The 13,406-nt window shown below is 38.7% G+C and overlaps 1 protein-coding gene across 3 annotated transcripts in view; it reads right to left on the bottom strand.

Annotated features, from left to right (window-relative positions):
* The window catches only part of LOC113526984 (E3 ubiquitin-protein ligase HECW1), an 80,387-nt gene that overhangs the window by 21,494 nt on the left and 45,487 nt on the right, over positions 1–13,406 (bottom strand). For 2 of the 3 annotated variants that reach the window (XM_026914450.3, XM_026914451.3), the window contains 7 exons: positions 11,994–12,080; positions 7,303–7,453; positions 5,835–5,944; positions 5,375–5,496; positions 3,401–3,586; positions 2,860–2,994; positions 2,279–2,384 (listed from right to left, as the gene is read on the bottom strand). In XM_026914450.3, the coding sequence (XP_026770251.3) occupies positions 2,279–2,384; positions 2,860–2,994; positions 3,401–3,586; positions 5,375–5,496; positions 5,835–5,944; positions 7,303–7,453; positions 11,994–12,080 (897 nt within the window). The remainder of the gene's footprint in view (positions 1–2,278; positions 2,385–2,859; positions 2,995–3,400; positions 3,587–5,374; positions 5,497–5,834; positions 5,945–7,302; positions 7,454–11,993; positions 12,081–13,406) is intronic. The other variant, XM_053236362.1, reaches the window with a different exon arrangement.

Here is a 13,406-nt window from a genome sequence, read left to right as displayed (position 1 = left end):
CCTGCCTGATTGCATTGTGCCAACTGTAAAGTTGGTGGAGGCGGGATAATGGTATTGGGCTGTTTTTCAGGAGTTGGGCTAGGCCCCTTACTTCCAGTGAAGGGAAATGCTAATGCTTCAGCATAGCAAGACATTTTGGACAAAGCTATGCTTCCAACTTTGTGGGAACAGTTTGGGGAAGGCCCTTTTCTATTCCAACATGACTGTGCCCCAGTGCACAAAGCAAGGTCCATAAAGACCTGATTGGATGAGTTTGGTGTGGAAGAATTTGACTGGCCTGCACAGAGCCCTGACCTCAACCTCACTGAACACCTTTGGGATGAACTGGAATGGAGATTGCGAGCCAGGCTGTCTTGTCCAACATCAGTGCCTGACCTCACAAATGCTCTACTGGATGAATGGGCAAAAAGGTCCCATAGAAACACTCAAAAATTTTGTGGAAAGCCTGTCCAGAAGCGTGGAAGCTGTTATAGCTGCGGGGGCAACGCCATATTAATGTGTCCCAAATGTTAGGTGTCCCAATACTTTTGTCCTTATAGTGTGTATATATTTCACCTGACCACCACAGAGCATGATTTTTTCAGCTTAACAAACCAAATACCCCATAGGTAATATTCACATTTATACCACCTCAATTCAATTCAGGTGAATCCAATTTTATTTGCACAGCACGTTTAACAATAGATATTGCCACAGAGCAGCTTTACAGAAATCCGAATGTAGATTTAGATTGCTAATGAGCAAGCCAGGGGCCACAGTAGCAAGAAAAACCCTTGAGAGGAACCAGACTCAAAAGATCCAAAAGAGATAGTAAGGTATATTATAAAAATTGATTATACCACAGCACTGTTGAATTCTCCAATCTTATTGCTCAGCAGGTTACTTTATATTTTTAAAGTAACAGCTAACTTACAGGGACTTATATTGGGGAATCTTGGATGTCAGTGCTTTGTAATGGTCAGAAAATTTTCTGCCACAGGATCGAGGACTTTCGTTTTCTCGGTAACATGTTGTAACAAGCTGCGTTTTTCCATCTTATTAACTTCAAGAGAAAGAATAAAGAAAGGCTGGTGAAAGAATGACTGTTTATAGCCGCTATAAGTAAATGATTACAAGAACTAACTTGTCTTGTGGACGTTCCACAACACAACTGTGTCCTACATTGATAAATTAAAAATTACAACTGAAGGCAAATTGCTGTGTTGTAATCAATCAATCAATCAATCAATCAGCCAACCATTTATTTGTTTTTTGTTTGTTTGCTTGCTTACTTTTCTAAAAAAAATATGTTTTTATGATGTTCTATGGTGCCTTTCTCATATCCCTTTATAAACTAGAAGCACAAAAGAGACAGAAGAAGAACAAACAAACAAAAAACACTGAGGTATATAGAGTAAAAAGAGAAGGATAGTGTTGTGTGAAAAAGGTTGTCATCAAATGAGATGCAGTAGGAGAGCAGCCACAGGGAGACTGAAGCAGAGCACTCCAAAGTCTTGGGGCCACAGCACTGAAGTACCTGACAACTACTGAGAAAAACCTGCATGTAGTTGTGCAAGAAGTCGGATTTAGCAACGTGAGGAAACATAAGGATGTGAAAGTGTCCGAAAAATGAGTTAGGGCAAGGACTGTATTTGCACTTCATAGAGGATGTGGTGACTAATGAAGCATCCATTGCTTTGTGACTGTCAGAAGGATGACTGTAGCATCCATCCATCCATTTTCTGTACCCCTTATCCTACACAGGGTCACAGGGAGCCTGGAGCCTAGGGGACTCAGGGCACAAGGTGGGGGATACCCTGGACGGGGTACCAATCCATCGCAGGACGCAATCACACACACACACACACTCATACACAACAGACAATTTAGAGATGCCATTCAGCCTACAACACATGTCTTTGGCCCAGCGGAGGAAACTGGAGTACCCAGAGGAAACCCCCAAAGCACGGGGAGAACATACAAACTCCACGTACACAGGGCAAAAGGTGACATCAGCTTGTAAAATCTAAAATTACTCAGCTATCTTATCTCTTCCATGTAATACTGCCCAAATATGACCGAAGGCAGATTAATTGTAACAGGTGATACAGTATGTGGTTCAACTTAAAGAAAACACCAAAACACCAAACTTCCTGAGTGTGTTTGACAGCCATAACATTTGCATTTTTAAAAGCAAATGCATTTGCATTTTTAAAAGCAAATATTTTTGAAGCTTGCAGAAGAAATTTGTTTAATTTTAGAAACTGTATGTGTGTGTGTGTATGTGTGAGACACTGACCTAAGGGCACTGAGTCATTCTGGTACTGGCTCCTGATGGCAGCAACAAGGCTGTTGCCAGGCCTGGCTATGAGAGACGCACCTCGGCTGCGGGACACGTCAGACGCCTGTGGACAAGCACAAAAACATGTAGCCACTTACACACACATACAGAAATAAATAATAATAACTTTTTCCCCCAGATTTTAAAATAAATGTTGTTTTCTATGTCATTTCTGACACTCTGCCTTTTAATATATCAAAGCATGTTTACCTGGAGTTATGCATTATATAACTGAACTTTAGGAGAAACACCACCCCTGAAGCTTCCTAGTTAACTTCCTATAAAATTCATCTATCAGTTTCTCTACTAGTGACAGAGTTTCCACACCCACCACTTCCCCATTTCCTCCCTATTATTTGGGGGCGATAATTCGCTCACACCAGCCCAAGTTTCGGAGTTATTCCCACACTTCCACAATCACTCTTCATCGTGTTTAGTGAAAGGCAAATGGTCTATTCTACTGGTTGCCCCTTTCACAGTCTCCATGTCTATGACTAAGTGTGTAAGAGTACAGAATGTGTGTGTGTGTGTTCACCCACCTCTCCAGCACTGTAGCTGCGTAGTCTCTGTAGATGTTGCCTATGTGTGAGGTGATTAGGCAAACTTCCATTCTGAAAGGGGATTCTGGGATCGATAAAGGTGGTGGCTCGACTGTTGTGGTCCACAAAAAATGACTGCAACAGAGAAAAGAACACAATTGCACACTGCAAGTCAGACTTTTAAGTAGTTTAATGTACTGCGTAACAGCAAAGATAAGAAAACTGATGCAATTTTGGTGGCACAGGATGGTCACAGCAAATATTTATTTAATAATGGAATTTGTTTTTGAGAGCATATTTCCTTTACAGAATGAAAAGAAGGCACCCAGGGGCTTTTAACAGCCCATATGCATGTATTAGTATATGCACATGCTATGAATTTGAAAAGACATATCCATATGCCATGATTTTAAAAAGATTTAATGAACATTAGAATTTTGAAAGGATATATACAGTACACATTTGTTATGATTTTAGATGGATATATACATAGACACGGTAGTGAAAGGAGCCTGGGTTGTGACTTTGTTGAAAGGCTCACCTTGCCCTGTGGATCTACTTTGATCTCCCAGCCTCTTGGCAGCTCCAGCTGTGTGTCGGCAAACTTGTTAAGGAAAGTGACAAGGTCGCGGTTATGTTGGTAGCGTTCAAAGTTGCGAGCGTCTCGCCGGATTTTCAGAATCATGTGCTTGAGGCAGGTGCTGTTGGTAAACATCCGGTACGCCCCCTGCAAATGAGCCAGATTGACAGCATGGTAAATGTGGCTGTGTGTAGACTACATAGAATGATGTGTGTCATATACAGAGTGTAGGTGTGTATGTATTTTTTCGCTAACAGCTCAATAAACACTGGCAGTGTGCGGCTTTAATTGGTAAAATCAGAGTTGTAACCCAGAAGGAAGTATGTCCATAAATAAGGTCACATTGACAGAAACAAAGGACTTGGTTGTTGGAAATCGCTGACCGGAGGTTATTACACTGTTTTCAGTAGGCACATGCTGAGAACAAAAAATCAATTCTGACTTTATATTCACAAATTAACAGATCCATATATAAGAGCTTGGCTAACCACAGGCACAGACCATGAGGATTACTGATAGTACAATCATGTGATAAAGGCAACGCTGTAAACAAGGCCCTGCCCCCCATGTCCAAGTCTTAACATCCAACTCCAAGTTAACATTCTTTTAATATTAGAGACAAATTATTTATATAAAATAATTATACCATGTTAGCACATGCAACATTGCAGAAATATTTCCAAGTCGAAGCCTGAGTCTTACATGCTCAAATCCAATTCATGTTTCTGGTCACAGATAAACAAGCCCAATCCAAGTTAGAATCAAGACAAGCGCAACTCAAATCAGACATACAAGTCAAGGACTAGAGTACAAGGTAAAGGCCAAATTTATACTTTACGTTTTATTTTCTGCCTTGTGCACCACAACTGAGCAGAGCTAGAACCCCGTGCCTATATCCACTGTCTCTGTCTGTCACCTCAGGAGACTTAATCAATAGTACGGTAGCTTTAATAATAGATAATCAAACAGCATCGTCTTTCACCTGAAAACACATTCTTGTGGTTAAATTAACTGTCCAAAATATCCTCTCACAAAAATATCTCCTGTCCCCATTTCCATATATTTAACACACAACAAAGTCTGTACATACTCTCACCACAGCCAGCTAGTGGGGCTAAGCCTTCTTTAAAAAAAAAAAGCTCTAATTTTTAGCATCCACACGACTATTTTTGCTGTTAAAATGCTTGGAAGCTGATTATTTATACTTTTGTATACAAAACAAAGAACAATAGCACCACCAATGGTTGCAAGAAAAATGGCTGGATGGTATTTCGGATGGGGCTGATTTCTTTTTAGCCCATACTGTAGTTTCCCACATTCCCATTATAACGTTGACAATTGTGTTAAGTGATTATACATAGTAAACCCTCCTCTCCCTCTATACAACTCCACCATCAGATTTCAGATTTGAGCTTTATTTAGGCAATTTTTTAATACCTGCTTCGCTGACGCGACCATCACACACCATCAGTAGTGAGCAGGTGCAAGTGAAATACAATGCAGGGTGTAACGAACAATAATGAAGTGCAATACTGTTCGTTGTAAGTACAAATTACACAAAAGGACAACTGACAGAAATGTATATTTTGTGTTGGTTAGTTTGACCATAAGAGCTGTCTAATGGGCAAGCATAGCCAAGAATGACTTTTTGCTTATCATGCTTTCCATTTGGAGGAAACACAGTATAATGGACCATTTCCTAATGAAACCATTAGGAAGCATGACTGCAGCTGCCTATCTCTGTGTGAGTGTGTTGTCCCTATATGCATGCACATACTGTACACTATATCATGCCTAAGGTGAGACCCTGTACTATAAAGCTCAACACTAATAGTTTTATTGTCATAACCGTAAGCTATTTATAGGTACTAGAATTACACAAATAGCCGTTACTCACTATCACAATATATAACAAATGTCCTCTTTTTTCCTTACATAATTGGCATGGAGGACGGTGAAGAATTCTGGATGAGTGACAAACTTGACTGCTGGACTTTGCAGTAGCAGAGTGATCTTCTGATTGCTCATTGGTGAGGATGAGCCTTCTCTCCTTGAATCTAAAAAGAAAAAAGAAAAAAACCCAAAAAAAATCACGACCTATTTTTTAATGGAACACATGGTGATGACTGTAGTCACATGTCCATGACCATGCTGACTAGAGGAAACACTACAAGCTATTCATCTGAGTGAATTGTAGAAAATGTTAAAGGAGGCCTGGAAATAATCTCAGATACATGTGATATCTAAAGGTTCATATGTCAGGAGATAACTTTTGATAAAAAATTGAATATAGTCTAAATCTATGAGACATAATCTCTAGCCAGAGAGACAGACTTTTAACAAAAGAAATGGTTTCTTCATTGACGTGAAGATGTTTTATGTGGAGCTGCAGTACCAGCAGGCTGAGACGGGACGTCGTTCTCGGACTCTGGGCTGCTGCTGCTGTCCAGCCTTTGGCCACCAAACTCGTCCTCAGTAGCCATGGTCCTCTGGATGTTCTGATATCTGAGCAGCAAAGCAAAGACAGAAAACCACTATAGAGATTGCATGACAAAAAAAAAAATAAAATTGGACCACAAACTAATGTATTATAAAGTGCAGGATTTCTGAAAGATAATTAGAATATACTGCAGCTCCTCAGTAATGTTTTCTATATGAGAAACATTTAACAATAGAAGCAAGAAAAATGGATTATGGATTAAATTTAAGTAGACATTACAGAGACCTGGCCCTATAGATAGACGGAGTTCCTTAATTTATTGTGTTACGATCATTGTGAACCAACTAAATGACAGCTCCTGAGGGCATTCTGACCTCCTCAGTAACTTGAACTATGAACTCCTCACTCATTCTGCATCACCAGCAACACCTTTGACAAACGGAAAACAGGTCCTAGATCAGCTTGAACACATGCTCTGCGATGAATTCATAAACTGTGCATCTACGACTATGTACTCTAGATGGCAGCATAGCATGCTGAGCTACAGAGTCTTCACACCAAGCTGCTGGTGTTTGGTTTGGTAGGTTTATGACACTTCTGATTTGCCAATCATGCAGAAGATGTTTTAGTATGTGTATGTTTTGGTAGGAAAAATTGTTGGTGGCATATAACCCACCCACACACACACACACACACACACACAAACAAACAAAAAAAAAATCAGTAGAAATTATAACAAATATTGCAATTGCATGTCCAAACCTATTGACGTAGTTTTTAATTTATGCCAATATGCAATAATTTAAATAATATGGAGAGTATTATGTAGATACATGACTTTTCTCTATACCATATTCATACACAGCAGTAAAACTCTTGCAATAAGTGATATATATGGTATAACTGTGAATAACACCACCACACGTTTTTATATGAACCTAAAACATAAGTGATGTCTCATTACATTGCTACAAACACACATGGCAAAATTTGGGTATTTGAGTATTGGTAAATTATTCAAAGCAGAAAAAAAAGAAGGATACTATGGAGAGTAGAAATGAGGTCACAGGTTGTTAAGGACCTGAGCTATGCGCTATAGACTGAACATTAGAATTTTAATATCAACTGGTTTCATCTTCTAAAACAGGGGTTTTCGATTTCATCCAGAAAGTGTTGGTGTGGCTGAATTTGATTGAAAAAAGCAGGAGCCACACATGATTTCACTTGTTGAATCGATCGATCTTGGTCTTCAAATGACCGTCCTCTTTGGTTGCAATGAAAACCTGCAGTCACACCTGCGCATATTCTCCTGTTCTACAGCATCACGAACACTTCATACAGATGCTGAAAGATTTCTATGCAAAAAAAAATCCTGCTATTCAAGAAACTTTTACACTGCTTTACACTACTCTCTTTAAAATACCTCCTGTTGAGTTGCTCCATGTGCTGGATGGAGTTGGAGCGGTGCATGCTGGGACACTTTGTTGCATGGCTGGGTCTTTGCCATGTGGTGGTGCGATTCACGTGGTCGACGTAGAAGACACGGCCATGACTGTCTATCCTGGCCTCCCAGTCTGAGCACACAGAGGGAGAGAGAGGCAGAAGACTTAGAGTTATGAAAAAGGCACACAAAAGCAATCTTATGTTTATTGCTAATCTTTTATACTAAACCTACACTGACTCTGAGATGAAGCTTAAGCCTTAGCATTATACTGACAATAATCTCATCTTAAATATACCGAGACACACCACAAATGCTGGCATGACTTTTAAATCCCAGCAACCCACACTGCATAAATCAGTTTTTTTTTTTTTTTTTCAGTTTTTTGCAGTTTTTTGTAGTTTTCTCAGAAAACCCTGAACTGGAAATTTGGAAAAAAAAATTAAAGTGCTATGTAATTATTTCAACCTAAGATCCTATTATTTTGACTTGTTATTTCATTCATTAGTTACACATAAATTAAATGTAATATCTTATTTTAAAGTTTCTCATATTCAACTCTCATCTATTTCTCATTATCTCAACCCCACAATCTATCAGTAAGATTAATTTACTGAATATTAGCTTATAGTAATAATGATTCTTATTCTTTGTGCTGCTTCCTAGATAGTAAATAAGCTCAAATGTGGGTTTAGTGGAATTCAGTTGACATGTATACAACTAATTAGTAAGTCACTTACATGGTACGGTCAAGGTTTTGATTCCCAACACTTAAATTGATGGAATGTGGCCATTTTGAAATAACATAATAACTCAAAATAAGGACATAATATCCTGAAATAATAAGTTATTAAGTCAAAATAATGAGCTATTAAGTCAAAATAAGGACATAATATCCTGAAATAATAAGTTATTAAGTCAAAATAATGAGATATTAAGTCAAAATAAGGACATAGCACTTCACAATTTTTTTTCTAAACAATGTGTGGTTTTAAACAATGTGTGGCTTCCATAGCATTTATACAAAAACAACTTATACCCACGCCCACAAACACATTTAATCAGGGAGATCACACACAAAGGCAACCATACAATCTTTTTATAGCACAAACACACACACACAGACACACACACACATTCTGACTAGGCGATGGTTGTAAATAAAGCGATGAGCATATTCAGTGGCACGCCCCAGCACAGAGGAGAGAGCGCTCAAGCTCTGATTTATCTCCTGAGCCAGGCAAACACTCCGTCACACTGTCAGCTGGTTATGAGTGTGTTTGAACAGCACGGCTCGGGAGATGGCAACTCCCGCTGTACACAAATCAGTGCTCCCAAACCGCAACACACAGAAAGTGCAGGCATTAAAGCCCACATGTGATCCAGGCTCATCACTTTATAGATGTAAGACAGGGGAAGTAAATTCAGGAAAAACCTGCAGTCATGTGCTCATAAATCACCAAGTTATGCCAAATAGGGAATATCATGCAGCCAGTAGGCATCCAGTGTTCTGACCAACATAACATGGCTGCTTGAATAGCTGCTGGTATAGGTCTGAACCAGGAACCAGACCATTATATCTTTAATGGTTGGTCTTTAGGCAGCTGTGGGTTGTGGGTAACAGTGTGGTGGGACTCCAGACTGTAACTACTGCCAGAACACAAATATCACATTGTTCTGGGACGTGTCTTACAAGCTTGAACTTTTTCGGCTCTTTCAGACACCTGCTGTTTGTTGCTGCTCTGCTGCACTCTTTTCTTCCATATTAATCACCTCTCGCCTTCTCTCCTACCCCCTATCTATCTCCGACTTTAATCTTAAGCGCAGGAGGAGCCAATGTTTTGGAGCGCATGGGGAGGTCTGAGCCATATGTTTGAATTTAGCCCAGTGATGCATTGCCAACAAATATTTCAAAATAGGCATACAGAGCCTAGGAAAAAGCCATTATAGTGCTGAACACTGCAGTCACGTGTTGTGTCGAGGAAGCAATTCAGCATATGGGCTGAGAGCTGAGGGATTACTTAGCTGGTGCAGTGAAGAGATGACAAAGCAAAGGAGAGAGGAATTATGACTCCATGTAATAGTCTAGTACAGGAAGGCAGCTCTAAGAATCCTGAACACGTCCATCCTACAGTCATTTTCAAATGAGTTTACTAAGGGACTCCTCAACACATCACTCATACAGTAATGAATCCTTTTCTATGAAGTTTTTTTTAGAACGCATCAGGAAAATAGTATATTGTGATCATATGTGAGAAATAAAACAGAGTTTGGGGTGGTAGCCATCACACCACCATCACAACAGCATGTCCCGAAGTCTTTTATTCCTCTTACACCACAGCAATTTGTCATCAATTACAACTTTTCATTTATTAAAGGATATATTGTACATTTAATCTTAAATATTTGTGTTTAATGTCATTGAATGTTCACAAGGCAAATCAGTTCTCATTATACCAGCTATAAACATTAATTCCTTTACCAACCTCTCTTTTTTTAATCTCTCTTATATTTAATAAGTCAAAAAAGAAAACACAACTTGTCATTTTACAGAGAAGAAAAGTCTGGACCTGGAGATTCCTTCCATAAATTTAAAATAAATGTCTCCACCCAGAAAACTTCACCACATCAATGATTATATATTTTTCTTTGTTAAATAACACATTTTTAAAAAATATATATTTATTATTAGTCCTAGATTATGTGTAGGTTCTGCCATATAAGTCCCTCTGCATGAATGGTTACTATACAGTAGAAACAATAATGGAATTATAAAAGAGGAAGTGGTGGCTCACTGGTTAAGGCTTTGGGCTACTGATTGGAAGTTGATTGTGACTTGAGCAAGACCCTTAACCCTCAACTGTAAGTTACTTTGGATAAACGCTGTTATAGAAAATGATCAACACCTTCTGACCAATCAGAATCGAGAACTGAACAGCGCTGTGGTGCAATATGATATTAATCCCTAATGATTAAGCATATTCTAAACTAGAGACCCAAAGAGACTTTTTAGATTTATTGTTCCTCAGTCATGAGTGATTAGTCTTGATTGTGTTACTTTCCTTTTCAAAATAGAGATAAATGCCCGTGGTAGCACAGGGGTAGCACAGTGTCCTCTAGAAGTGCCCCCTGGGGGGAAGTATTTTCGAGGCAGGCTATTTTTATCATATTGGACATGTTCCCTTTTCATGGGAAAATCCAAAGCTCAGCACTGTTCCTAGCAGCTTTTTTATTACCAGCGTCCAATCTGCTAAAACACAGAAGTGACAATTGCAGAAAGGAGAACATTTCAGAGAGGAACGGTTCTCTCAGTTTAGAGCAGCAGGGTTTGACTTACTTCAAATACACTGCGGGCACTTCACATGGAGAGGGGCATTTTACAGAAAGAGGCTGTTATTGAATATCAATAGTGCATGGTATAAAAGGAATATGACTCATGAATTCTCTGGAGGAACGAAAACCTGCCGTTTAATATTTCCTATGCTTATCCTGGCAGAGTGCCAATTGCAGTTTGCATGGAGCCATATTTCTGAATGATACATCATTCTTAAGTGTGATGTATGACCCTGCAAGCTAATGCAAACTGCATTCATTTTCTTTCTGCTGAAAACACTTCTGCCAGCAAGACTGCTTGGTGGAATTTCTAATCAGCTTCCTAAATTCTTGGATTTAGGACAGTCCCCTGATGGTTTGTCATTTTGGAAATGACATACTTGACTATATATGTGAGTTCAACTCAGTGTAAATCTGATCACTGGAGAGAGGAGATTGTTTGTACTTCTGGAGCCTTGCGGGTCCTTGAGAAGTCCTGTGACATTATACTGATGCATATAGTACATCCCAGAAAAGGCCATGTCAATAAGGATTCAAGTCAATAAAGGACTCTAATACAATAAGGATTCTTATATATTTATACTCCTTACTCTATTTCCATGTATGCCATGTCTTTGCAATTTGACTGAGCTAAATATAAGGAGAGGTTACAACATGTCCAAACAAGTTGCTCTATTACTAGATAAACACATGTAACCATGGGGTTTAAAAACCTTAAATGTCCTTAAATGCTCTTAAATGGAAAAGGTGTAGGACGCTGGGGAAAAGCTATGGGTTGTTACAATTTTCTGGGAAGCACAATCTACTAGTGAAATTTAAAATTCTTGGCTGTATGTACACATGCTGTGTTCAAATTTCACGAGTTGTGATACAACTTCGCCATTTTTGCATGGCATAAATGTATTATTATCATTATTATTATTATTATTATTATTATTATTATTATTATTTCTTAATATTGTGGATTCCAATTAAGATTCTGTAATTAAATCCTTCTTAGTAATTTATCTGAGAGAAATCTTGCTATTCCTATTCATTTGCTTTGTCTTTATTTAAGACATAATATCAATGTGCTAGCTGGCTAAATCTTTAGTCTCAGTTATTAGCTAACTTTGATGCTTGGTCTCCATAGTTACCAGTTGCCTAGCAACAGTGTTCGCATAAATTTAACCACTTGAACAGTGATCCAATTGAGTGTTTACCTTATCATCCCAAAAGCACAAATTCGTAAGATCTACCAACACATCACACTCTGTGTGACACACAAACACACACAACACACACACCGCCTCAGATGTAAATGAAGGAGAAAGGGTAAGGAGTGGCAGAGGTTAGCTTACTTGGCGGCAATGATTCATCAACACTGGGGTAATGGTGGGAGGTGGCCCGCATAGCAGGAAGCTGACTGATTGGACGGTGACTAGTTCCTACAAAGGTGATGAAAATTAAAAATGGAGATTCACTATTCATAATCTAAGAGACATGGACAATCATGAAAGAAAAAAATGAAATGGAAAAACATGATGAAAGTCCTTGGAAGATGAGAAACATGATGAAAAACATCCACGGGAGTACTGTCTGGTTCAGACTGTTCTGAGGGTACAATGATTAATACATTTTATGGGTGTTTGTCTCAGAAATTCCATATTATTAATTCATATTATATCAACTTCGAATTCTATCAATTCATATTAAAGTGATCTCTACTGCTTAGGGATGAAAGTGGCTTTCTTGCCAATGAGATGCTGAAGTAAACTGCTCAAAATAGAAAAAACTCAAAGAGAAAGAGGAAAAACAGGATTGCATTATGGGGTGAATATGACATTACTCCCACCCAGAGAGCATGGCCAATTTCGCTCTCTAGACACACAGCTACGGATGGCTGCGACATTGTTAGAAGTTCATGAACACTTGTCTCTTGCGCCAATTGGGAACCCATTGCAGTTTTTTTTTAAATTTATTTGCAAGACAACTAAAAATACTCAGACAACATCTGTCCTGTGGCCATACTAATACATAGAGGAAGTGTTAGATGACAATTGCCATGGAAAAAGATGAGCTACTGTATAATGTCTAACTGTACACCTACACAGTGCACCAACATGTTTGGAGTGTCTAATAATGTGCATTAAGTGTAAACAGTGTCTAAAACCCCAAGAATAGTCCACTATCCTAATAATATCTGGTCAGCAGTGGTCCTGTGGTGGTCCCTTTCCACTGGTGGGCTGATAAATTGTACATAGCAACAAATTACTCAGTATTTATATACCCTGAAAGTGCATCTACATGTTTAGCGTACCTGATAAAATGGCCACTGAGTGTAGTATAGTCAATTAAAATCATATCAAACTGGAGAATTTCAATGGCTTTCAGGATAACACAGGAAATATTTAGTTACTAGTTCAACTATTTTAACGGCAGATAAATTAAACTATTTTAAAGACAGTACAGATCAACATTTCCTGTAAAAATCAGCTGACTTGTTACCACAGTACCACATTGCATCACTTTCTCCAATGTCACTACATAAATCCCTACCAGACATGTTGGCAAACTCACAGGACTCAAACAGTATTTGTGGATGAGTCATGAAGAAGTCAGCCAATACACTATCTACCAACCACTGTGCTAGTGAGCAGAGTACTTAACCCCCAAATGGTCTAGAAAAACCAACAAATGTCAATTTAAATCCTTGTAAATTTGGTGAAGTGACAATGATCTTTGTACCACAGAGGGAGAAGGAGGGTAAATCT

This window comes from Pangasianodon hypophthalmus, chromosome 1 (assembly GCF_027358585.1).
Source record: "Pangasianodon hypophthalmus isolate fPanHyp1 chromosome 1, fPanHyp1.pri, whole genome shotgun sequence".
In the NCBI taxonomy this organism is placed as follows: domain Eukaryota; kingdom Metazoa; phylum Chordata; class Actinopteri; order Siluriformes; family Pangasiidae; genus Pangasianodon; species Pangasianodon hypophthalmus.
Note: the sequence above shows the minus strand (reverse complement) of the source record. Positions and strands in the feature narration are given on the sequence as shown.